The sequence below is a fragment of the Pteropus vampyrus genome, unplaced genomic scaffold (genome assembly GCF_000151845.1).
Source record: "Pteropus vampyrus isolate Shadow unplaced genomic scaffold, Pvam_2.0 Scaffold4, whole genome shotgun sequence".
NCBI classification, from domain to species: Eukaryota; Metazoa; Chordata; class Mammalia; order Chiroptera; family Pteropodidae; genus Pteropus; species Pteropus vampyrus.
The window spans coordinates 23,044,995-23,072,383 of NW_011888785.1; the positions used below are offsets into that span (position 1 = coordinate 23,044,995).

The following is a 27,389-nucleotide window of genomic DNA, read 5'->3' on the forward strand; positions in this document are numbered from 1 at the left end:
CTTGTAGAAGAGAACTTCGAATCTTTTAGCCTCCAGAGAAATATGTAGCAAATTCTGTCACGTACTTTAAAATTCTATAGTCATTTAAAAAGTTTTTTAAATGATCATTTCTTTCTTTTTTCATATACATTATAGTAGTTGCTACAGCAGTTGCTATTTAGAACAGCAAGTATTCTACCATATATAACTTTAATCATAGCCATATAATTCTAAAGAGACATTGCATATGCTCAGATCAGGAATCAGTATATAATATTGACTTTGGTACTTGGACTGCTGTAGTTATAACATTTTTAAAAAGCAAAGATTTAAGTAAAGAAACATTCATCTGATTTGCAGAAGTTGATTTCTGGTGCCGGCTACATTTTATCCGTTTATTTTAGGAGGTTAGTGTTACTACTATGCTCTACCCTATGGAATCAAGATTAACAAAGCATCTGATTTCTTTGACAGACTTAAAATCACCTGGCCATGAATTCATTCATAGCAATGTCTAACAAAGTTAAAAAAAAGTTTCATAAGCAAGATTATATTTGGTAAAATTAATCATAGAAGAATGTATGTTATTTTTAAATGTCCCAGAAAGTAGTCTAAGAACATCTTTAAAAGTATTTTTTTGTTATTTGACCAAAACCATTTGAGAGAATTTTCAAAATATTAGGTATATATTTACACTATCATGTAAACCATGTTTAACTCAAAGATGTAATCATATTGAACCACAGCTTTTCAGCACAAAAGAACATATTCAGTGAATGTGTGATGAATACAACATTGGAAAATTCCACAAATGATAGGTATTTCCCCAAAATTTAGCAGATATGTGCTTTAATATTTATCTATCTTTCTCTCTATTGAGTCCTTATTACAAAATCACTAGTTACAAATTAATAATTTGGGTTTCATCTTTCTTTTTGTTTAATGTAGTGATTGCACAATACTAATCATGTGTGCTTGGTTTTAAAAATTATAACAATTTGCGTTTCTTTTAGTGTATGATAGAGGTAATTGTTAATTTTTTTAATCAAATTTTATTAACATAAGTATAAGATTTGATATTTCTAAAAAATTGCTTAAGTACCATAGAAACTCTTGGACCATTACCTCCAAAGTACTTTTTTTTATTTTCTGAGTTATTTCTAGCACTACACCAAATTATTTTTACAAGCAAATTAGTATCTTATCAAATTTTTCATTGGAAATAACAAGTGCAGAATATCAGGAATTATAAAAATAAGGTAGAACTTTAAAATATGACTATAAATTTATAAAATTGATAATTACAGAAGCTAAATGATTAGTTCAAGAGGACTCGTTATACTAGTCCCTCAATAGCATATATTTGAAACTTTTCTTATTAAAAGCCTGTGTGTATGTGTATATACTTATACATAGATAGATAAATAGATAGATATCTGTAGCGTGTTGCTTTCAAAAATTAAAAGTATAGTTTCTTATCAGGAAAGTAGTTTTAGGTAAAAATTTTTCTTTCGTCATACATCACAGAAGCTAAAATAATTTGGTGTCTATGCTATATTTCATTAATTCCAAAGATTTTGATTTCTGTACCCTTAATTAGGTTTATGAATCAAATTATTTGAAAAATAATTACACATTATTTGAGTTATTTTTTGGCTAGGCATATAAAGTTGACTTTTTTGAAAATATGAATACATAAGCAATATAATACATAAATGATTAAATGTTTCATGCATCTAGATTTCAAATCTTATTTGAATTCATAGTTCTCATGTGGTGTTTTTAATTGAAAACCAGTTTGTGACAAAACTTCTAGTTTATCTCTTCTTTTGCTTTCTTACAGATAATGGAATTGTGCTGAAAGTAATCACAATTTACAACCAAGAAACAGAATCAATGGAAGAAGTAATTTTAGAAGAACTTCAGATATTCAAGGTATTTTTAGTAAAAAATATAAACATTTGTGTATCACAGATAATTGCAAGTGAGTTGTAAATAGGAAAGACATTGCATCAGTTTTTTTCTAATAGATATGAGTTCAGAATGAATTGAAGTTAGGAATGATTAAAATCCTTATGCATCTATTTTATTGTCACAACTATTTAAATGAAGAGGCCAGTGGTTACCTAGCATGAGAAGAATTTTAGTAAATGAACTGTAACCTAAAAAAATCACACTTAAAGCACATATGAATTCTAGAATCATTATTGCAAAGTTTCATCTTGTAGAAATGTACTATTAATACAAACAATTGAAAAATAGCAATACGTTTTATAATGGGGATATTGTGGTATGATAAGTATATTGCTTTTTATTATAGGATATCAATTATACAGAGAATTCACTAAAAAGGAGAAAAATGCAAAATGATCATGGAAATATCAGATATGACAAAAACAACTGTATATAAGCTCACTCACGCACACACACAGAGTCAAGTCTCAATATTTGTAGGAGTTATGATATTTAAAGAGATAGTGAACACTGAATTCATAAATATTGACCATTGCTTCTAGAAGAAGTATATGGTTAGGTTCCAATGAGTCTCTGGTCACAGTATTTTTATCAACTGATCAATATATAGCTTTGTTTAATGCGTGTTTCTGATTAAAGACACATTATTTAGTATATATTGTTGATTGATTAACATTGAACTTGCAGCCATTAGCACTATAACTCATGCCTGAACAAAGCTTATTGAACACACATATTTTCTCCATAAATCACGTCACAGCCTTGGATCTTAGGAACTCTGGACAGCACATTGGCACTATGCTTGCAGGCCATTTTAAACATCAAAATCACCAGCAAAAAGCACAAAAATGTGGAAAAGTGGCACCAAATAGTCCATGAAAAGGACTCTTGTTTACAACATGAATGCTGAAACAGCTGAATCAAACTCAGCTGGGACCATGCACATTGGGCAACTCAAACTTTTTGCTACTCTCTGCATTCACATATCACTGATTGACTACAAAACACCACAAATATTGATACTGGAGTTACAGATAAATTTTATCAAGTAGGCAAATTTGCAAACAGAATTTCCAAATGATGAAGATTGACTATATATATATGTAATGAATATATATGAAAATGTTTCTATTGATAAAAACCAGTTTCTTTCACCATGGCTGTATTGAATGGCGATAAGCCAAACCCACATCTAACCACATTCCTGTATCAACAAGTTTATTTTGCATATAGGACCTCTGTGTAAGATTTCATTTCACATTAAAGACCATAGCTCTCATATTAAGAGCATCCACCACAGTATTTTGTCAATATAAACCCTTAAGAAACATTGTCACCTGAATGAATAAATGAATGCACACGTGCATGTATAAAGGGTCCTATAGTTTAAATTATTTTTAAAAATGACACAAGAGCAATTTTTTTCTTTCAACAAATAATTCTTCTAAGAGTGATTATCCGCAAAGTGGATCCCACCAGCCAATTGTTTCTTCACGTACAGAACTGATCTGAGTTTGCGGTGTTCCTTAGATACACTCTAGTCTTAATCGCCATGCCTAGAATAATGTATAAGCTCAAAGTTATGCTATAGGTTGCCCTTCTTCTGGTGCAATTTTAAGACAATAAGGTTATTCATCTTGTTCAAAGCATCTTGGGTTCATGGTTATTAACAACAATAATTACAACAGAAAAGTTTTTTTATTTTGGCTTGTGTTAAAACAATTAAAAATTTAAAAAAACAATTAAAAATTGCATGGTTTACTAGCAATACATAACTGTTTTACTTTTAATGGTTCAAATATTTTAGAAGAAAGAACACTCTGACTTTATCATTTTATTTAAAGATATTTGAGTTTCCAAAGCATGAATAATATTCAAATGCAAATACAAAAATTACATTCCAGAATAAATGGTAAGCTGCTTAAATTATCCACAAATTATTACTTTTTTTCATCTATGTTATCTGTCTCACTCTTTTAGAAAAGGTTTTTAAATAGAAAGCTATATTTTAATAATTATATTTGCCTAGCAATTTACTAAAATGAAAGCTATAGGCTGCTTGGCATAGGACCACTTACGTATATGATTTCAGGTGATTTATAACCATAAATATAGTTTTCTATATTTTTTTCTTAAAAAGAAAACTTTTGTAAATTTTTCAGGATCCAGTTCCTATTATTTCTATGGAAATTTCTTCAAAGAGAGTAAGTTGTGTGTGTGTGTGTGTGTGTGTGTGTGTGTGTGTGTGTGGATGTGTGTGTGCATTCTATGAGTTAAGGTCAAAAGATAATGAGCGTAAGTACATATACTTATATGTGAACAAGTTACACTTTTATTCTGACAAAAATATATAGTAATTCACCTGTAATAGATTTTTATTTTCTATTTTTAGAAGATAAACAAGAGTAGATTTATTTCTATAATCATAAGACTTTATTTTTTTTTGCTAATATTTTTGCAAAAATAATAGTAATGATGTTATTACAGAAGAGTGTGCAGTGAAACACAAACTTCTCTTCCATTTTGCTGGTACCAGTTTCTAGTGTAAATTTCTCAGAAATAGTCATTGCATATATTCCTCAAATTTATAAATAACATTTTATGTTTAGGAAAATGGGAACATGTAGTGCTAATTGTTCTGCTACTTGTCCTTTTTTACTTAATGGCATATCTTACAGTTTATTCTGCATCATTCTATATACATATCTATATCACTCTTCTAAATGTTATATGTCAATGTGCAGTTGGTGGGAATATAAATTGGTGCAGCCACTATGGAAAACAGTATGGAGATTCCTCAAAAAATTAAAAATAGAACTACCGTATGTTCCAGTAATTCCCTTTTAGGTATCTAGCCAAAGAAAATTAAAACACTAATTCAAAAAAATATCCTCCCCCCGTCCCGTTCACTGCAGTGTTATTTTCAGTAGTCAAGACGTAAAGCCTAAGTACCCATTGATGGTTAACTAGATAAAGAAAATGTGATAAAAAGAAGGAAATCCTGCCATTTGTGATAACATGGATGGGACTTGAGGACATTATGCTAAGTGAAATAAGTCAGAGAAAATTACCATATGAACTTCACTTATATGTGCACTTCACATATGTGTGTATGTGTGTGTGTGTTTGTGTGTGTGTGTACAAATAAACTCTTATAGGCACAGGTTGGTGGTTGCCAGAGGCATGGTGTGGGGATGGGCAAAATGGGTGAAAGTGATCAAAAGGTACAAAATTCCAGTTATAAAATGAATAAGTCCTGGGGATGAAATGTACAGCATGGTTATTATAGCTAATAATACTGTATTATAGATTTGAAAGTTGTTAAGAGAGTAGATGTTAAAAGTTTTCACCACAAGAAAAAATAATTTGTACCTGTGTATGGTGAAAGATGTTAACTAGACTTGTGGTGATCATTTTGCAAAGTATACAAATATCAAATCATTGCATCGTACACCTGAAACTAATATGTTACATGTTGATTATAGGCAATTTTTAAAATGTAAAAAAAGACCATTTTCTTATTCAAACTCTTATTGAACATTCCTATAGATCTTTTCAAAAGACCTTTAATGTTAGATGATGAATCTTTCTTTTAACTTAGACAATGAGCAAAAGAATACTCAACTGCTTAAGAACTTGTCAAGTCACTCTAGCAATTTTGTTGTTCATGCATCTAAGCCTATAAAAGTATCTACCTTGGAAAAATTAAAGTATCACTGTTCCATTATCTGAGTAACTGCAGTAACTTCGGTGACTATTCACAGAGGTAATCTTGTCTAAATGTGAAAATCTAAGTGTACGAGCTCAGTGAGAATTCTCTCCATTTCTGCGAGTGGCCTCTCTCTCCTTTGCTGTCTACAGCAACAGCTGTATATTGGATCTGCTTCTGCCGTGGCCCAAGTCAGATTCCATCAGTGTGACATGTACGGAAGTGCTTGTGCTGACTGCTGCCTGGCTAGAGACCCTTACTGTGCCTGGGATGGCATATCCTGTTCCCGATATTACCCTACAGGCACACATGCAAAAAGGTGAGAGAGTGTCCTTGATGGAATATTTCTACTGTTTAGGAAAACTCTAACATTTTTTTTTTATCTTTTCCTTTCTACACCCATTCCATGAAAATAACCATGTTGTTTTTATTTAAATAAATCATAGTCATATTTGATTCTGAATAAAAGCTTTGAAAACTTGAATTTTTCCTGAAAATAGCTCCCATCAATTATTGTGTAGAGACTGGAGCTGAGAGTACTGCTGGATGTCTCTTTTCCCACCCTGATTTGAATCAGTGCTTCGCCCTCCTTTTGCTGCAAGACATGAAACCAGTTTAGATAAACTTAAAATGTGGAAATGGCAGGCTACCACATATGAGGGATTCAAAGACTTAAAAGGAAAATAAATAAATAAATTCTAAAATACATCCTGCATTTGCCCCATGTCCTCTTGACCAGCTGGTCTTCATTTATTTCATTTTGAAAGTGAATATTTTAACTCCTAGGCAAATGCATGACCTGTATAATTAATGAAATGTGCTATTTAATTCAACACAAATGAAAAGCACCTAATGACTTCCAAACTGTAATGTCTAAAGTTCAGCAAGGTCGTTGACACTTGTTAGAGAAGGTAAATCTCAGGATTCTTTGAATAGGAGATCTTGAGGTGCAACAAGTATTTTGAAAAATGAGGACATTTCTTTACTCAAGCCATATGAAATTGTGCATTCTTTGGGGGAAAATGGAAGGGAAAATATTTTTATTAAATTTACAATAAAAAATTATGTTTTCCTTAATAAATTGACCAAAGACAATAAAAAGCAAAAACAAAACTATATATAATTTCCTTGTTGAAAGGCAATTTTTAACTTCAATTATTCTTACTCTTTCACTTTGGGTTACTTTTCTTTAAATCATTTTCAAAATTTAATTTAATCATTTAATATAGTTTATTTTTATAGGTTCACATATATAGTAGAATTTCATTAAAAAAATTAGTCATTAATTCAAAACATTTGTTAATTTGACCTTAGATAAATTAACGTTTCAATAAGTAAGGATATAATAAGCTAATAAACAGATAATGAAAAGATGCTGTGAGAGGACATTTATGAACTAAATAAGTTACCAACTATATTAAGAATTGAGTAAATTAATTGATTTTATACAAATGCTTATTGATATTTGAAAATAATTTTTATAGAATATAGCCATGTTATTTGAATATATTTTTAATGACTTATTCACCCATTAAGCCAATTACTGTAGTATATGTGAGAGGCATAGAGAAATAATCACAGCCCCTAATCTATGAGAAATAAGAATGTAAAGTGGAGAATGGAGTTCTAAGTAAGTAGATCACTACTGAGACTTACCAGGTACAAGGTACTGGACTAAGCTCAATACACATAATACATTATTTAATTCTCAAAATAACCCAGCCTTTGAACTCAGTCTTGAAGATAGAGATACAAGGTGATCCTAGCTAAAGGGAATTAATTGTTTGTACAAAAGCATAGAACATTCAGAGAAATTTTTTTAGTTCCATAGGAGCGAAGTAGGGGAATCTGAGGGTGAAAAGGTAATTTTACCAAAAATAATAAAGTTAATTATTATACTGTTATTAGCAACAATAAAAATGTTTACAAGCCTTGCTTCAAATACTTATGAATAAAATGGTTTTTTTTATTAGACATTCAATAGTGATAATAATTTCACTGAGCAGTTTCCATTGCACAATATTTCTTGGTATATGATACATCTCATAAGAGTATTTAAAAGGGGTGGGCGAAAAGAGTTATTTAGAAAAAGATAAATGAATGGAAAAAATTGTAGACAGGAAGGAGTGAAACGCTGGAGTCAGGAGCTGTGCTTCATAAATGAATTAGTTCAGTTCAGTGACATGTAATAGAGATCTTTCAGTGGTGTCAGATTCTTTTGAACCATCACTCACCCCTGGAGGAGAACTTTTTGGATAAGTTCCAGCACATGAAGGGAACATAGTTTGCTTTTATAGCAGATCATTTTGCTTCAGACCTAACTAGCAGCAGAAATTAGAAACTGGCCATTAAAATAAGTACTTTTCTGTTCATAGTGAAAATGAGTCAACAAAGAAAAAATATTAATTCACAATCCAAATCACTTGTTTAAAATAGTCTTCCAAAAGCACTATAATTTATAGAGCTAGGTCTTTTTCTTCTCTTTCTTTTGTATTTTGTCTATTTCCAGTGTTCTCTTAAAAAGTTTCTAAGAGGCAAAGGATGTAAGAAAAATATGCAATTTTGAGAATAAAATGTAACTTTGCTTAATCTTTCCAAAATTCCTGAGCATTTGCATTCCTTTTTAAATGCTGAAATAAAGGGTAGCTATATTATGATTGTACAAATGAACTGAAACCTCGAAGAATGTGCTATCCTTCTTTTTAAATGCACATTTCCAATTATTTCAAACAAAATTTTTGCAGTTATTATTCACACCGCTTATCTAGAATTATCTGATTCTACTTTCCTTTATTCTCACATCACTTTAAAATAAACATGACACAACATCGTTCCTGAAAAGGAAACTATCTCCCATTTTATTGATTTACCCCTGCTCCGTTATTCATTATTGTTCATCACACTTTGGATTCCTAACACCAAAGAAATACTCAGGGAAGTGAGAATTTAACGAAAGCAGTTTAATTCTCATCTAGAGCTGCTACCAGTTGTATAATAGCTATACATGTTGGTATAAATTAATACAAGAGCATAAAACTTTTACTTTTGCTCTTTACTGTCAAATTCTATTTTCAATTTAACCGAATAGAATGATTCATGTGGCAGTTTTATCTTAACTTGTAAATCCCAGGTCTTTAGGTAGGGTTTTCAAATCAACAATAAAAAAAGTATAGTTTTACACAAAGGTCATAATCCTAAAAATTGATTGGAAGTGTTCATCTAACTTAAGTTTTAATATAGGGAAATTCTTAAGCAATTGCTGTTCAAGTATTGAGTTGCTAAGTTCTCACATCTGAACTCATATGTGAGAAAACACTCTAACTCCGATAATGTTCCGTTATTATTTGAAGGCAGTGAAGAAAACCTAGAGTAAAACAAAAACAAAAACAAATGAGACGAATTGATTTGAGGCATCAGAACAATTTTAGAACCAGGAAATTGAAAGATATGTATAAAGTCATACAGAGTCAGTGGTGGCACTGGGATTTGAATCTGGCTCCCTTTTCCAAATTTTATTGTTGCATATGTTAAAGCATCTCATTGTCGCTTTGGATACCTCACCATCTCCGTCTAGGATAAAACTTCTGCTTTGTTGTTTGTCTTTCCCATAATCTTGAAGAAATGCCATGAGGAGCAAGTGGTATTTTCTGCCTTTATGTAATACTTCTATTTTTATTTCTAATCTGAATTAATATGCTGAAGATCTTGATTTTAAAATTTCAGTACTAATAATGACAATTTTCATTATCTAATTCCTCAGAAAGGTGCTTATAAATTTAAAACAAGACATTCTGAAAACATTTTCTCTGAAGAATGTTATTTTTCAGTTACATATCTAAACAATCTATAAAATACAAAAATATGCTAGAAGTCATCCTAATTCTAATAGGCAACAGGTCTTGCAAGACACTATGTTAAAAATCTATACTATATCATCATATTAAATAAAGGCATATAATTTCTACACATTATATCTGAATAAAAGAGTAAGTTGAATATGTTATTATTTTATCTTTTTATTGGCAACTATGTATATATTAATTGATAATGATAGTAATAAAACAAAATATTTGGATTCAGATACCTTTTCACATGCGCCTTATTATTACATATAATATAATGCCTCAAATCTCACTGTCTTTGTCTGTACACATCTCTTACCACCAAAGATACTCATTTCAAACCAGTTTCAATTCTTATTGAACTAAATTTTTAACTAAATGTAAAAAGAACCTTTTTAGATTACTGTTTCCCAATCCAGAATTCAAATTTATGTGAATATTTAAAGAATAGTTTTATATAGATCTTATCCATTGAATACTATTCAATGGAGATATGGAAAACTATGAAACTTGGATTTTATCCTTGTTTCACATGACCAATCAATTTTTCAGTAGCAGAATACCACTTGAATCTTTAATGCAGTTGGCTATATTTTAAAGTCTGGAAAATTGAAATCTGAATGTCTCCTAAATTCATTTACTTTCTTTCAGGCGGTTTCGCAGACAAGACATTCGGCATGGAAATGCAGCTCAGCAATGCTTTGGACAGCAGTTTGTCGGTAATCCATAGAAAATCAATTGCTATGGGTTACTTAGAGTGTACATTGAAGAGAAACTGCAAACTTCTTAAAAAGGATCCTTGTTTTCTTTGTGATCGATATGTACAAGAACAATGTTACTGAAAGTATTTTCTTCCATTAGTTAAAATTTTGTGGATTTGACATATAATTTTTACCTTTTTTACTTATAAAATTTATAAATAAATTTTATATGCCACTGTCAAACTTTACTATTAAACCCCAAAACAGAGTAATCCTAGAACAGAATGATGCATATTTTAGGTAGCTGATGTCATAGCAATTTGCAGGACTTAACTCTTCATCTCAACACTGGGAATATCTTCACCATGTTATATAATTTATGGTACATTTATCAAGAGTGATCTAACTTGTCTCAAGTCACCTACTAAGCTTTGGAATAGAATAAAGCGTAAAACTTTGATTCTTTCACCAGAGTAGGGTAAGCCAAGAGCTCGGGTTGGTGGGTACAGATTGGATTTCTGAGGAACTGTGGTGGGTGGTCTGATGGATAAAGGATGAGAGAAAATTTCATTTTTAGGCAAATGTAAGGGAGTCGAACAAGACAGAACGATAGTGTCATGTCTTTCACGCTATGATAGTGGATGGTGAACAGACTGTGCTTGGTGTCACTGGTTTCACAGATTTCATAAGAAGTAACAGGGGGAAGGGACACCATGCCTGAGAGACCAGCAGTGCTTCCACACAGATTCAGAGACTGCGGTCCAGTAGTAGTTTGCTAGACCTCAAGGTGACTCAGGATTTTGTGCAGGTCATAAGTCTCTGAGAATATTGGCTAGAGAAAGGCAGGATCTTAATCTTAGGGAAACAGAGGTCAACTTTGAAGGTGAGGAGGACACAGGAATAGGGAAAACCTCCTGGGGCCTAGTTGTTGAATTTGATCTTGGTTAAAACAAAAAAATAAATTCTATGGCTTTTATTACCCACTTTAATTAGGTATACTTGCTGTATGCAAATTTGAGTTCAAGTCCAGTGAGAGCCTTTCTGGTCTGAGATATAGATTATAATCAGGAAGCTTTGGTTCACAAAGTCCTTAGTACAATTTCATATTCTTCTCTTAGTGCAGGAGCCCAATATCTGGATAAGTGCAATTCCTTGTCAATATATCACTCACGCTTAGAAAGCACACATCACCTAGATTTCTGCTTTCTGCTTTTGTCATCATGAATTGGGTCCTATGTCTTGAGTGAGCATTTGGTTCTCACCTTCTTTTGCCTGCTTTGAAAAGCACTTACCGTTGATTTCCCATAAATTTAACACTGATGATGATTTTAACACTGACTCACCTTCTTACTGTCCAATTTGTCTCATCCTTTGGAACCAAGCTCCCAGTTACTTCCTCTATCCCATCCCATAGCCTGCTGTGCCTTTTTAATGTTAAAATTTTTTTATGCAACTAACTCTAAATAACTTCGTTAAATGACCTTGCATAAAAATTTGCAATAAGTAATCAAAGTTATTCACTTTGTTGCAGGGATCATATACATATATATGTGTGTGTGTGTGTGTGTGTGTGTGTGTGTGTGTGTATATACATATATATATGTATATACATATATATAAATATAGTTTTAAAAGATTATTTAAAATATTTTTTAAATATTGCTTGCCAATAAAATCAAAGTCTTGGGCTGATGTTAACATTCATGTTGTAGGGGATGCTTTGGATAAGACTGAAGAGCGACTGGCCTATGGCATAGAGAACAACAGTACTTTGCTGGAATGTACTCCGCGATCTTTGCAAGCAAAAGTTATCTGGTTTGTACAGAAAGGACATGACACAAGAAAAGAGGAGGTAATTCATAGCTGCGCATTCACACCATGGTGTCTTGCATATAGTGTGCAATTAGTAAATAGGTGATAATATGTTTATGCTTAAAAGAAAGTCTGTTGTTTATATATGCCATTTTAAAAGTGGATTTATTTATTATATGTTATTTACATACACGTAACGATTTTTAAATACTACCTAGATTTTTATATACATCTATATTTACATACATAATATAAATACATTCTATATCTATATAATTTAGATCTTGAAAACTAGATTATTATTAAAGAGGAATTAAAATAGAAAGAAGAAAATTTGATTATATTAATGGGAGATAGATCTTGGTGGATATTAGAGAAATGGTCCTTGATAAAGAGAAGGTCGCAAGTTGAATAAGGGAAAGAAATTGTAGAGACCTGCCTTAGGACATGAGGGGGAACCAACAGGTGCATAGTAGATAGTGAGTCAATGAAGTTTCCACCTCATTTTGGCAGTGGAGACCAAACACGTGTCATTGGAAGCAAGATTACTGAACCCAAATGTAGAGCATGTTGACTTTTTATGCTTTTTCTCTACCTTATAGTGAAACTAAAATCTAACATGTTTTTCATCTAAAATCATAAAGTACATTCTGGGAGATGATTAGATTTGTAAATCCTAGATTCCCGTGATAGCTGTTAGAGAAGAAGGTGCCTCAGCTTAACAAAGGCTATTAGAGATATTATAGAAAGACAATCAGGAAAGGAGAATTTTTCTAAATTTTATGATGTCATAAGAAGAAACACGTGTACAAAATGTCATAACATATTGTGCTGAAGTAAATTGCTGATTTAGCACTAAAGTATTTTCCATTCCTTAAATCAGAGGTGAAACTGTTTTTTTAAATTGCATCATGGGAATATTCTATAGTTCCTTCAGTTGAATAGCTTCTGAAGACAAAAGTAATTCTTTCATCAGCAGTTTTATTCATGCAGGTTGTTCTGTTTCTAATTTGGAACCCACCATGGTCTGTCTTATTTGGAAATCTTTACCAAAAATCATTCGACATATTGCAGCCATCACTATGTTAACTTTTAAGCTTCTTTCTCACATTGTTGATGTAATCTACTTCTTTACCCAAATTTGAGTCCCTATTTTCAACTATATTCAAATATTCTTGATTGATATATTTACTGATATTAGAAGTTTTGAATTTACTCTCTGCATTAGTAGTTTTGTCATAATAAGATAGCACTTAAACTCTATCGACATAGCAATATATATTGATTTATTCACAGTCTAAAACAAAACACAACATTGTTGACTTCAACAAAAGCTGAATGTGTATGCTGTAGATACAAACAGAATAAATTTGCTTATATGTCCTTTTAAAGTATTTTAGAGTCATTTAGAGTCTTGTTAAGACTTTTTAGAGTTCACAGTTTTATTTAAAGACCATTTTTGCATTTATTGTAGTTACTATGAGACATATAAGATAATCATTTTGTTATCAAATATTGGCCATGGTAAGGGATGTTTAAATTCACCTTCTTCAGTTCTTACCTCACATGGAAATGCTTTTAGCCATCAAGGCTCTTTGCAGACATAAACCACAAAAATATTAATTTGCAATCAGACAATAGCCTTTGTAAAAAAAATAATTAGTTGTCATATACTCATCTTCCTTTTATTGAACTGAAATCTTTGAGTCTGGAGTGTCTGCCTGCAAATCTAATCTCAGTCTTCTGGAGTTATCCAGAAACCACGTATTCAGGTGGATAAAATTTTTGCTCAAGTGAATCTTTAGAAATGCTACATAATTCAGTCATCTAGTTTCTCAATTAGATTACTGCAGTTCTCTCAGATATGTACTTTATAATCTCTTGCTTCTTTATATACCACATATGACACAATCTCTATATTTTTTATTTCATAAGTGTTTATTGAAAACCTACTTTATAAGTACTTAATAAAAGAGCATTTTCCTTTGTCTTGATGACTTGATTGATTATGATGTGCCTCAGTTATTATGATATCCTAAGGAAAAAGACTTAATAGAAAAAATTTGATGGATGGGGCTATGTTTTGGTGTATATCTACTGCATGAACCATGGTAGATGCTTTACTTTATTATTCTTAGTTCTCATGACTTCACATCAGATGTAATAATCCTCATCTTCCAAATGCAGAAACTAAAAGAAGCATAGCTCATAAACAAAGTCAGTAACGGACCCAAGGTGTGAACCAGTTATTTCTGACTCCGAAGCAGAGCTCTTTTACATTTATATGTTGTCTAAATAACTAGGAATTTGACATATGCATTTTATATAATATACCACTTTATTCTAAAATAAATATTTACAGATGAGGTAATTTAGACATAGAACTTTACTAGTTATTCACAGCTAGTAAAGTGATTCAAATTTAGATCTCTGTTCTTTCCACTAAGCCACACAACCTTCTGAAATTGGATTAAAAATACAGTTTTAAGTGCTTTGGCACATGGACAAATAGAAAACTGGAATTTGATTTCTGAAAAATGTCCTGATGTCAGCTTGAGATATATAGATGTAGATGTAGACATAGATGTAGATGAAGGTATAGATATAGGTATAGGTATAAGGATAGGGATAGGGATAGGGATAAGGATAGGGATAGGGATAGGGATAGATACAGATTTTGTTTCTCATCAGAATTTAGTGGAGCATAATGCTGCAACCTTGATAGCAAAGGCACTGCTCCTTATGTTTAGATGTCTGAGAACCTGCTGATAATTTGAACAGTTCCTACTCTAAGCCTTAATACCAGGAATCATTGTTATATGATATATACCTCAGTGTATTTCCATTCTCACATTGTCTTTTCAGGCTTTTACTCTATGCCTGTTGGTAGAAGGATTCCATATCAGAATAAGTGTCCTCTATCATTTAAGCCTATGTAAATATAAAACTCAAAACACTCTACCTCATTTTCTTATGTTTTTAACTAAAATAATGCTTTAGTCATTCCTTTGAAATTTATTGAGCATCTACCATAGAGCACCTATCATACGTTCTGCTTTCATAGAACTTGTATTCTGGAGAATAAAGATATGATGATGATGATGATGATGATGATGATGATAACAACAATATGACTAAATCATAATTATATATAATCTATCAGAAGATGATGAGAAAAATACAAGAGAGATTACTTGCAGAAAGAGGTTGCAATTTTAAAGGGATGTTCATGGAGTGTCCCATTAAGACGGTCAACAGCAAAGTGACATTTGGAAGGAGAGTTGAAGGAGATAATAGGTCATGTGACAGTGCTGGGGAAAAACTTTTGGACAGTGCAAACAGAAGATGCAAAGGCTCTGAGGTAGGAGCACTCCTGGTATATTCAAAGAATATCAGCGTGAAGAGCAGTGTGGCTGGAGGCGAATGAGCACTGGGGAGACATACTATGAGTCAAAGGGTGAGGTAAAGAGTGGGTCAAGCAGAGATTTGTAAGCCCTTCTAAAGTGTCTTTGGTGTTTGCTCTGAATTAAATAGAAAGCCGTTGGGTAGTTTTCAGCAGAGCTGTGATGTGATCAAAATTTGGTTTTAAAAAGATTATTTTGGTTATTATTTTAAGGATATAGTATGGCAATGGGGATAAAGATGGAAGCAGATAATCATTGAGGTGAGAGGGACATAAATTTTATGTTCAATGACACAATATTAACTTGTATGTGCTTTTTATCTTCAGGGTCAAATAATGTGCTAGTGTTTACTTCATATACATAATAGCAATGTACATATGCTCTCAGACATTACTGAGATTTGTGAAGGCTGTTTAAAATCTCAAATGGAATACTTTTTCAGCCTTTTACTTTCCTCTGTGTTTAAGTGTCTGCAATTAATGTTTTGGACTAAATAAATATTCTCTTGGAGCCTACTTTAATAGGTGATGAATAAATTATAGCCTTAGCTCTTTTGAAGCCTATAGTCTTATAGTGAATACAAGAATGTAAACAGATAATAATAAAAAAAATGTTTTTACATTTATGTTGAAATTATGGAAAAGAAAATGGTCTCAACCAACAGGTCAAGGATGGAGGCTGCAGATGTAAATGACTCAAGGTAGAGATGACATTTGACTCATATCTTAATGAATGAATAAAAGTTAATTAATATAAGCATATGTGATGAAAATGAGAAACAATATGGTAAGTGTAGATCTATGACTAAGAATAAGGAAGCAAAAATAATAGGTAGATCAAGGAACCATTTCACTTTGTAAGCCAATGAGAACACCTTAGAAAAACTGCTTAGGCACATTACTCTAGAAACTGGTACACAGTCTTAGAGGATAAGCAAAAAGTCAAGAAGACCATTTAAGAAGATATTTCAATAGTCAACTGAAAGATTTTTTTACCAAAACTAAACTGTGGTAGCAGGATTGGAAAAGGCATTTTTAATTTTTATGAGATAATATTGAATGTATTTGATATTTGAAATAAAAGAGAAGCAATCAAAATGATTCACATGTTCCTTGTTTGAGTGTTTATGTGGCTAATGGTATGGTAACATGATTCAAAGAATGTAAAAAGAAGGTTTAGGAAAAAGATGTTGAGCTCATTTTTGACCATGTTGAGTTGGGAACTCATGTAAAGCATTCATTCAGCTGGAGCTGGCCTTCTGGTATCTTCATATTAAGGAATATATTGCCCAAAGGAAAGATTTGATATGACAAAAGATGTGTGAGAGAGATCAGCAAGAAGTAGTAATTAAATTCAAGGAGATAACAAAAGTAAGAATAATATACCAACCATCAATACTTAAATATCACTTTACTGTGTGCCAGGCACTGTTCTAAGCATTTTAAATATAATAATACTTTTGATCCTTGCAATAGTCTTATGAAATAGATATTATTATTATTATTCCCACTTTATAAAGAAACTGAAGCACAGAGAGATTCAGTTACTTGCATAACTTCACATAGCCTGTGAAATCAGTCTGAATTTGAGCCCAAACAGATTGTTTTCAATTCTAGGCCCTTTGTCACCACGCAGTGGTACCTCCAACTACCGTCACTTACCTTGGAGAATGAGTAAATAAGAAGCAATGTAAACTAATGCTAGAATCAAGGAGAAAACCCATACCTAAGGAAAAATTAGAAGACAAATGCTAAAAGACTAAATGAAGATGGAAAAACAAATAATTATTGTTAGCTTTCATTTAGTGCTTACTATGCACCCCATGCAATTCTAAGTACTTTACATGTAGTAGACTATTTAACACTTACAAAATTTCTCTGAGGTAGTATTATATGGATTATAGAAATGTGGTTAAGTAATTGCCAAAAAGTACACAAATAGTAAAAATATCTCGAGTAGTATATATAGCTTAAGTACACTAAAGTAGTATGTATAGCTTAAGTGGCATCAAGATAGTGTGGTATAATACTCATCAAAAATGAATTAGATAAGGGCAAAGTAATAAACATCACCCTTGGAAAATTTCAGAAAATAAGTACACGGTCTCTAGTGAGAATGTAGCCAGTGGAATGGTTGTTGAGCTGGAAGCTATCTAGCAATAGGATAAGTGATTCAGTAGGGCTGTGTTGTATTAGAAACAGCTAGTATAGTGTACTCTACCTAAAGGTTTGGAGGAGAAAGAATGGTAGACATAGAGAGACAAGAGTTGAAAGAAGTTTTTTTCTTTTTTTTTTACTTTAAAAAAAAGGTGATATGGTAATATTTTCAGGTTGAAGGGAAATAGGCGTAAAGAAGAAAATGTGCAGCTAACAGGTGAAGCACGATAAAAACCATGTGGGAGAGAAAATAATTACAGACAAAAAGTTAAGATGTGGGTTCTAAGAAGGAAGAGAAAAGCCTCTCATTCTGTGAATTGGGATAAAGAAAATATTTTATGTATATTCATAAGATAATTTCATTCATAAAATCCAAGTTTAGTTATTCCTAAGGCCTTCTATAATTATTTAAATTCAATGGCCATATATATTTCTACATACAGTTTTAATTTAGAATACCAGCTAAAGTCTTCCTTATATGAAGAATGTATAAATTATATTTTTGTGATTGCAGGGAACAAAATTATTATAAACACAACTAAATCACCCTAACGTGATGTGCCCTAGTTTATGAACTCTCAATTTCTGCAATTCCATATACTCGAATTTATAAGCCTCAAAAATAACTTTAAAAATTTAATCCTGAGTAAAATCCCAAAGGAAAAAAATTCATCCTTAAGGTATTTCATTGGACAATTGAAGTCCAAGTTCTCTATGCATTTCTCTTTTTCTACAATACATAAGCACTATATTTTACAACTAAGTAAATGAGGGAAAATTTTAATAGGTATTTATTGGCTTAGATTTAAATGTTTATTAGTTCACTGTGTACAATTTTTAGTTATCATGATAAAGAAAACCATAGTTTCTTCAAAATAATCACAAGATTAGTAAATAGCTTCACTTTGATGTGATACTCACTTTGAATGTTTTGCACTTGGAGCATATTATTTTTAACCTGAAAATAGAATAGTCCTCTGAACCTGACAATGATTTAAAGTAGAAGTTGGTAACCTACAGCCTAGAGGCCAAATCGGGCCCTCCAACTCTTTTGTAAATAAAATTTTATGTGAAAACTGCCACTCTCATTTGTTTAGCTAGTGACTATTGCTGCTTTCCTGCTACAACTGCAAAGTTGAGCAGTTCATAACAGAGACCATATGACCTCAAAGCCCAAAATCTTTACCATGTCATTCTTCACAGGAAGTTTATTGACCTCTGATTTAAGAGATCAAATGAAAACACTCAAGTGAAACTTTATTAAATAAGTATTATTGTGAAGAATATCTCTGTATTTTGGACAAAAATATCTTCTCATGAATAACTAAACCTTCACTTTGTGCTAAGCACTATAATTTCATAGGAATGAGTTTTAATAAAACTAAGCAATATCAATAGTTTCTTGGAGTACATTCTTTTGGACTCTAGTCTTTAATCTTTAACTGCAAAACCAAAAACACTGTAAACAAGGTTATATTCTAAGAAGAAGTTGAATAAACTTACATAAATCCCCAGTGTGCAAATTTGTATATATAGTCTCAAGATACATAATTTTTCATGCCTACAGCAAGGTGGTATGAGAGAGGCAAGTAAGCCTCTGGTCCCTAAGACCAGCATTATAATTTATCTTTTGGTAAGCATGGAAGATTTATTTCGCCTTGATCCTTGTTGATCTTTCCATTGTGGGTTTTCTATTTAAGGGAAAATATTTGTGTGTGTGTGTGTGTGTGTCTTAAAAATAAAGTTTCATTTTAAAGTCTCATTTTAAAATGTATGTATTGTATAGACTCCTTAAATAGTTCATGTTTTATTATAGAAATCCAAAAGAGTATGTAAGTTGACATCAAAACTCCAAAACTTCATTTCACATCACTCTCAATTCTTTTTCTTACTCTATGCCAAAAGTTTAACTTTTCAACTCTGCCTTCAGACCACTTACTATCAATCAGAAATTCCTTCCAGATAATTTAGAGTTCATTGCATCCATGCTAAATTTGTACAGTTTCAATTAAAATGTAATTTTATTGATGATTCAATGCATTATGGAGACAGCTTCTCTTGTAAGAACAAAATAGAGAAAATGGAGTACACAAATTACAACTTTTAATGTTGCAGTTGTATTATGTCATCTCATCCTTCTACCATCTTGTTTGCTAGGTGATTCATATTTTCTTTTTTTTAAGCCTATTTATTTTATTTTATTTTATTTTATTTTATTTTATATTTTATTTTTTTAATGACTACAGCACCTGCTATTCCTAGGTGGTCTCTCATCCAAGTACTGACCAGGCCTGACCCTGCTTAGCTTCCAAGATCAGATGAGATTGGGCATGTTCAGGGTGGTGTGGCTGTAGGATTCATATTTTCTTGACCTTCACCAATGCTAACCCTTGGCAGGAAGTCTAAGAAATCAATGACAGCCATAAGTTTACATTTTTGTCTTTATACACATGTACTCAAAACATCAGATTTGTTCCACATTCATGTATTTATTTTTGTTTTTCTTGTTGTCATAACATAAAGTGCATGAACTCTGCTTTATTTGAAACATCTGTTTAGCAGTTTTGATGTTTTTATTTCAGTCTATTAAAATATGCTCATCTTTTCTAAACTTTACAGATAAATATTCAGAATTTATATGTTTTTCAGCTTTGACAAGCATATTTTTACAATATCATATGCCTCATATTTTAGTTCTGGAGTAATTAACAGTATAGCACATTAATTTACTTTTTCTTCACAGCAAAGACACAGTTCCTATTATATGAATGAAAAAATATAAAGTGATTTTGTGGTCATAAGAACAGAAATAGATCTAAAGTTTTAGATAGAATTTTCTTCTGTTAATTTTCTAAGACAACACTGAATATCTTTGAAAATTAACTATATCTTCCTAGATCTATAGAATCAGAGGTGGATCTATGCTTTATCCCACTGAGACCACTTTGATTCTGGGCATCAAATTGAATAAAGTAATATGGTAATACAATAAACCCATCATCAGGCACACAGAAGATGCTCAAAAATGCTAATTCCTTTCACTTTCCAATTTCTCTTGTTCTAATGTAAATTATAGTTCATATAGTCTTCTAGAGAATAGAAAATGTACCTCTGACAAAGATATACCAGCTTAGAATTGTATATGTGTACCATATTTTTTAGCCCCATTGAATAGCTTAGATTGAACTGTGCTTGAGCATCTTTTTCTCACCTGGCACTGAGACAGTACCTTAAGGAAATATATTTATTCTATTGCTATTGTTTTGATGCCTGTCTCTCATTTTATGAAAACACAGAGGAGATTTTTCTCAGGCCTTGGTGCCAGGAAAAGATGTACTTGTCATAAGGAATAATTTTAAAAATATGTCTGAGACCTTTGGATCTTAGAATTTATCATACTTTTCTCTCATCATTAGAAAATTTCTTATTGAACTTATACTCCTGTTATAATAGTTGTTCAGTGCCGTATGGTGTGTATTTTTATGTTCAAATATTATCTTTACTTTAATCCTCTGTCCTCGTATTTTTCCTCATCCTGATCATCTTGGTATTCTTATCTGTGGAAATTATAACAAAACATTACCCTTAAACTTCTGCTGATTGTTTATTTGGGGGCAGTATTTATTAAAGCATATGACTGTAGTATACTAGAGTAGGAACTGATCTTACGAACAAACTTAGTTTATTGGTTATCAAACCAGGATAATCATCACCGACAACTGGAGATTTTTTTGTATGTTTTGGTTCATGTTTTTGACTTCAGATGCATAACTTAGTTAAACATACTAGTTATAATTAGTTCATGGAACATTGTCACGATTGGTCCACACAAATCTCTCTTGTTTGACTTTATTTTTCCTGCACCACCTTTCTCCACTTTCATCTTTGTTTCCCTAGATGTATCCATTGCAATGATTGGAATATGTCCAATACTATATTTGTATATTGAATGACTATATGACATTTTGAGTATGCATGAGCCATAAAAATAAATACATTGTAGATCTTATTCTGCTTCTTACTTTTTAAAACTCAGCACTGTGTTTTTATGGTTTATCTATTCTGTGTGTGTATCTATTTCATTGTTTCTGTCTGCTGCTTGACATAGCATGCATTTAATTGATCTATTCTCCTAAGAGTAGACCAAGAGTGTCATTCGCACCATCATGTCTTTAATGATCATTTCTGAAAATAACCCCATCTATATCTGAATGAAAATTTCTGCATTATTAACTGTCAATATCCTTCATTTCTATAATTATTGCTGGTTTACTTTCCATAATTTCTTCCCTATCTTCCCTCTCAAAGCAGTTCATGTGGGTTCCCATTTTGTCACATCCTCATCAATATTTAGTATTTTCTAATTTTTATCTTTCTTCTATGTATAAGGTTTTATCTTGTTTAAATTTGCATTTCTAAAATTATTATGACTAGTTGACCATTAACCTACATGCTTATTAAACAATTCAGTTTTTCTTTCTCTAAATTGCCTATGCATATGCTGTTTTCATTTTTCTTTTTTATGTTGACTTTCCAGAGTTATTTGCATCTTCTTTATTTTAATCTATTCTTGAATATAAATGTTCAACATTTCTTCTTTGATATACTTGATGTTTTTTTAATTTTTTTCACAGTGTAGTTTTTAGTTCTTACTTATGATAACTTTCTTCTCATTATCATCTCGTATTAGAAACATTTTCCACATTTGGATCTTTAACTAATCTGAAGTATCGATATAACTTTGTTTCTTATTTAGTGAAATAGGTTTTCCAAATAAACTATTAAGTAATTCACCCTGTCTCTTTTGGGTATTCATCTCTATCATATAGCAGGTTAACATTAGAAAATGTTTTTACTAAAAGAAGATTTTTATTTTTATTCTGTCATATTTAATATTTTTTCTTTAAGTCAACCAATTTTTTTTTATTTTATTGAAGACAGGCCAGATAAACAAACAAACAAATATATAAATTCTTGGTCTTTATTTCTTGACTAAAACTAATTTCGTTGTTAAATATATTCTGAACTAAACCAATTCAAGGCTTATGTCTGTTCTCTTCCTATGTAAAGTATGGAACCATATGGTTGATACACATGGAAATCACTGTTTCTTCCTGACCAGCTACCAGATGTGCAAGGTTCTTTGCTCAATTACTTTTTTTTATGAAACATATTGAATCAATTTTTATAGTTAAGAATATTAAAACCATTTTCAGTAAAAAATTCTGTATTTTTTTAGATTGCCTATAAGAATACTTGATAAAGTGATGTATTATGTACCATCTTCTTGACCAAGGAAATCTGGTCTGCAGACATAGAAAAAGAATAGCTGGATGAAAACAATTCTGTAATCAAGATTTGATACTGAAGGTACCCATGTTAACTAAACTGGAAAGATTAAATTGTGGAAGGACTGCAAATACAAATTTCTAAGTCATTTATTATTTTTAGGTATTCATAGGCCATGGAAGATACATTTACCTTTCGAGGTTATTTAACTTACATAGTGTACATCTATCCAGATTTGTGAATTAAAACATCTTTGATGCTTGAATTTATGATTCACTGTAACAAGGAGGGGGAAACTAAATTCTAAGACAGGCCCTATCTCCAACATTCAAAGAAAAGATATGGTACAGTTCTCATTGTAATCATCATGCTTCCACATCTTTGAATCAGTCTGGACTTTATATATGCATAATGCAGTGTTGATCAAACTTGGGTTTCTGATTATGAAAGAATGCCTGCCTTTTATACCAGATTTGAAAAAAAAAAAAAAAAAGATTTCTAATCCAGTGATCAAGGATTTGTATTTATTTCAATTTTTGCTTTTCGTTTTATTTTAAAACACTTTCATAAACTGCTTGTTATATGCCAGAAACTAGGCTAGATGATTTTTATATTTCCTCATGTGTTATTCACTCTTACAGGAGATACAGTAGAGAGAGAACAAAGGATGATATTCAGTGAGAATGTTTGTGTGCAGATTCTTTTCAGGTGAAGGCAGTGTCCCAGAACTGCTTGCCCTATATATTTGTGAAGCATAGCCCTCTTATATTAGTAACTAACTGCTCCTGAAATTATACTTGCTTTCTCCCTATCCAGGCCATTATTGAATTTATATAGACATGAATAACTTGGATACATTCTTATTGGTATACCCTGTTACCTTATATGCTTGTATACTCTGAACAAATTGGTATGTTCTCATTTTTCACTGTGTTCTAAGCACTCTATTCATTATGAAATATCCACAATAATTAGGAGATAGACTTTTGCCCTTATAAAATTTATGTTAAAGAGATAAAATTATTGGAAAAGGATTATAAATACCATCTTACGTGCTACAAACCTGGACGCTATTGAGTTACAGAAAGAAACAATAGATATTTATGTGCTATTTTAAAGAACTTATTCATTTAAGAAGTGAAAGTTTAAGCCTGGAAAGAAATTTTAAAAAGTGGATAGGTGAACATCAGAAAGGAGTTTACTAAGGAAAAGAAAGAATAAGACCAGAATAAGACATAGAAGTGGGAAATAAGGTTGCAATACAGGGAACTGAGAGCCGGAGAAGTTATGAAGAGGAAGATTTGACTCTAGTATTGTATAGGTTGCCCCCCGCCACTGCCCTTAAAAGTAAAATATTATCCTTGGGCAACTACCATGACTTCTATTAAAATGTTTATTAAATATTCACAAGAATCAAACCAGATATGCATTCTTTATGCTTGTAACCCTTATTTTAATGTAAAACCAAAATAAATTTACAAATAAAATATAAACAAATTATTCATCACTTAAATGTTTATTTAATGTGATGATGTTTTTCACTTAAATAAGGTGTCTCTATGAACATAATATGAGACATAGAGTAACACATATGTGTTGTATGTGTGTGTGTAAAACATCTGCCTATAGCCATGTGATGACTCAATCTTCTTAACAGTTTATTCAGGTGACTTCAAAACTTTTTATGTACATTACTACATAAGGATGTTGTTGGTTCTTATTTGGCTGGAATGTAACATTAACATATGAAATCCATTTTTGTTCTTCTTAGCAGCTGGAAACTATCAAACATTGAAAATGATTCAGAATGTATGATAAACATAAAAATATGAGGTTGATCTTCCACGTGATCCTCAATCAATATAGTTTTTAAAAATTTATATTGATTACCATTGAAATAAACATACTAATCTAAGAAATTCTTCTAGAAAACTCAGTGATCTCCAGAAATGCACCTATTCCACCAACTGTAGTCTGAGAAGCACAGAATAACTATATAATTTTCATAAGTAGGAAAGTTAGTCTGAGAATTGTAGATAATGAAGAATCATTAAGCTGTTGGGGATATTGATTTAGAAAGGCAAGATCTGGTTAATTGAATAATTCTCACCTGCTTGGGCAAGCAACAGAGAGTCTGAATAACTAGTCAGTCAGGAACATGACAAAAAGAAATGAAATTTAAAGAAGTAGTACTCACATTTGTCAAAATAAAGGGGAAAGATATTTGTAAAAACACAATTAATTAAAGGATTGTTATATATTTGCAGATAATGTTTCATACTCGGTGTATGAAACATTATCCCTATTGGAGAGACAACATTTAGGTCAGCCTTTCTGGATGAGGAGGAACCAACTGTAGGGAAATTTCTTTAGGCAGAGACAAGAGGATGGACTGTGAAACAGAATCCAGCTGGACATGAAAGCAGGAACAGAAAGAAGGAAGATTTGGGGGAGTCTACCAGGAGATAAGGTCAAGGAGAATCTAACATGGCAAAAAGAGTGAAAAAGAATGGCTGTTTCATCCCTGAAGAAATTTTGATGGGAATTTGGAGTGTTTCAGATTGGAGAACATAATGAGAGGGAAGTATATATGAACAATGGTTGGAGACAAGGAGGCTAAAAGAATAACGATATAATTTTCATAAGTCGGAAAGTTAGTAAATGAAGGGGCAGTTTGAGTGGAAAAACATTGAATTGTAGATAATGAAGGATCATATAAGTCTCAGTGTTTTGTAATTCACAAGAAACAAAACAGTGGATTATCTATGTGTAAGATGTACCATCTTAGCGAAGCTGATTAAAATGAGGAAATAGGTTAGTTATCAAATAAATGGAAATAAAACACGAGAACAGAGGATTATGCCTCAGAGGGAATAGAAATCTACAGAAGATACCAAGAAGGAACAAGGAAGAGAACCAGGACAATATAATGGCATGTACTACACAGGAAAAAAAAAAAAAAAAAAGACATTTAAAGTGGCAGGTCCAACTATGTCAAATGTAGACACAAGTTTAAAAACAATGGAGGCTGTCCTTCAGAGTCAGTATCATGGGAGGCGTGGTGTGGTGATAGCCAGGTTGTAATAGATGATGAGTTTATGGAGAAACCTAGTGGTGAGGAGAGGACTGCCAAGGGGCCTAATGAAAATGACCAGAGCAATACAAAGTCCTCTAAGAGTTATTGGCTATGGCAGGTGCCAAGGATACATTGTTAGCAAACCTATCAATAGATAATAGATTGCTTTTAAATAGTAAAGATGTTTTAGCGTTGAGGGCTCTTCCTGATTCCTCAGTGGAGAACTTCTTAAGTTAATGGCGATAGCATTCTGTCTACCAAGGCGTGGTCCTGCCAAGTCAAGGGGAGCTCCTATGACGGACATATGGAGCCCCTTTTGTCACACAACTATGTCACTCTGAAGCTGCAAAGTAATTAATTTACCTTACATAGCTGAAAAAAAAAAAATACCTCGGAGAGCCTCATAATGTATCGTTAACATTTCTATTTGAGATACAGTCTCCTTCTATACCACTAATGTCATTATGCCACATTATCTCAAATTATAGAAATAACCACACATGAGTGATTACACATGAGTCACATTGCAACTTTGGACATGCTCAAACTGACCAAGGCTTGAGAGAGCTGAGCCTGGCAGGACTTGCTAGGACCTACCACTGGGATAAAAACATGCTTGCCAGAATGGCCTTTACCACCATTGTGGTTGTGGTTGTTGCTGCTATACGCCTTTTATATTGGCAAAGATGAATATTGCTTTTGTTTTGTAATCTCAAAGGGGAGGTCAGCCAGTACAGTGTGAATCACCTTTATATTTTCATGATCCTGGGCTACATGAAAACACATATCAATTTGTTTTTAGCTAGAGGATTATATATAAGGAAAGGTAGAGGTAAGTATTGACACATTGTAGAAAATATTCTCACCTGTGTTACTTTAAATTTCACAGCAACTCTCCAAGTAACATTAGGATTATTATCTCCATTTTTACAGGGAAAACTAAAGCAGAAAATATACATAAATGCCCTAGATCACAAAATTAGTAGAGTGTGGTTCCAGTATTTGAATATAGTTTTATATGATTTTATATATGTCAAATTATATACTCACTAGTACAACAACTGTAATAAAATGTGAGTTATTTATTGAAAGCCGTATTGTGGTCTTCTTACCCTGAATCATAATTATTTATAGAAATAATGTGCAAAATGTATTATGTCACAAACAGAAAAAGAAGATATTTGAGCATTGAAGACTTAATATTTGCTAGACCGTGAGGACCTTCAGGGCAAAATTTGGATTTTACTTGTTAATTTTTTAATCTCTATTAAATGGACAGCATTGTGGAAATGTAAGAAATGCTCACTTAATTGGGTAATTGTGTGTGTGTGTGTGTGTGTGTGTGTGTGTGTGTGTGTGTGTAAATATAGTGAAAGTAGCCCAATTGTTTAATAGAGATGCTTATAGAAGCACCGGTCATTAACACCTGGAAGGCATAATGTGAGAA

The 27,389-nt window shown here is 31.8% G+C and overlaps 1 protein-coding gene and 1 pseudogene across 1 annotated transcript in view; one reads left to right on the top strand and one right to left on the bottom strand.

Annotated features, from left to right (window-relative positions):
• Positions 1–27,389, top strand: part of SEMA3E (semaphorin 3E) — a 240,583-nt gene that overhangs the window by 212,009 nt on the left and 1,185 nt on the right. Inside the window, exons 11-15 of the mRNA XM_023532583.1 lie at positions 1,823–1,914; positions 4,116–4,157; positions 5,815–5,981; positions 10,156–10,223; positions 11,918–12,057. Of these exons, the coding sequence (XP_023388351.1) occupies positions 1,823–1,914; positions 4,116–4,157; positions 5,815–5,981; positions 10,156–10,223; positions 11,918–12,057 (509 nt within the window). The remainder of the gene's footprint in view (positions 1–1,822; positions 1,915–4,115; positions 4,158–5,814; positions 5,982–10,155; positions 10,224–11,917; positions 12,058–27,389) is intronic.
• LOC111743355 lies at positions 19,815–19,933 on the bottom strand (annotated as a pseudogene).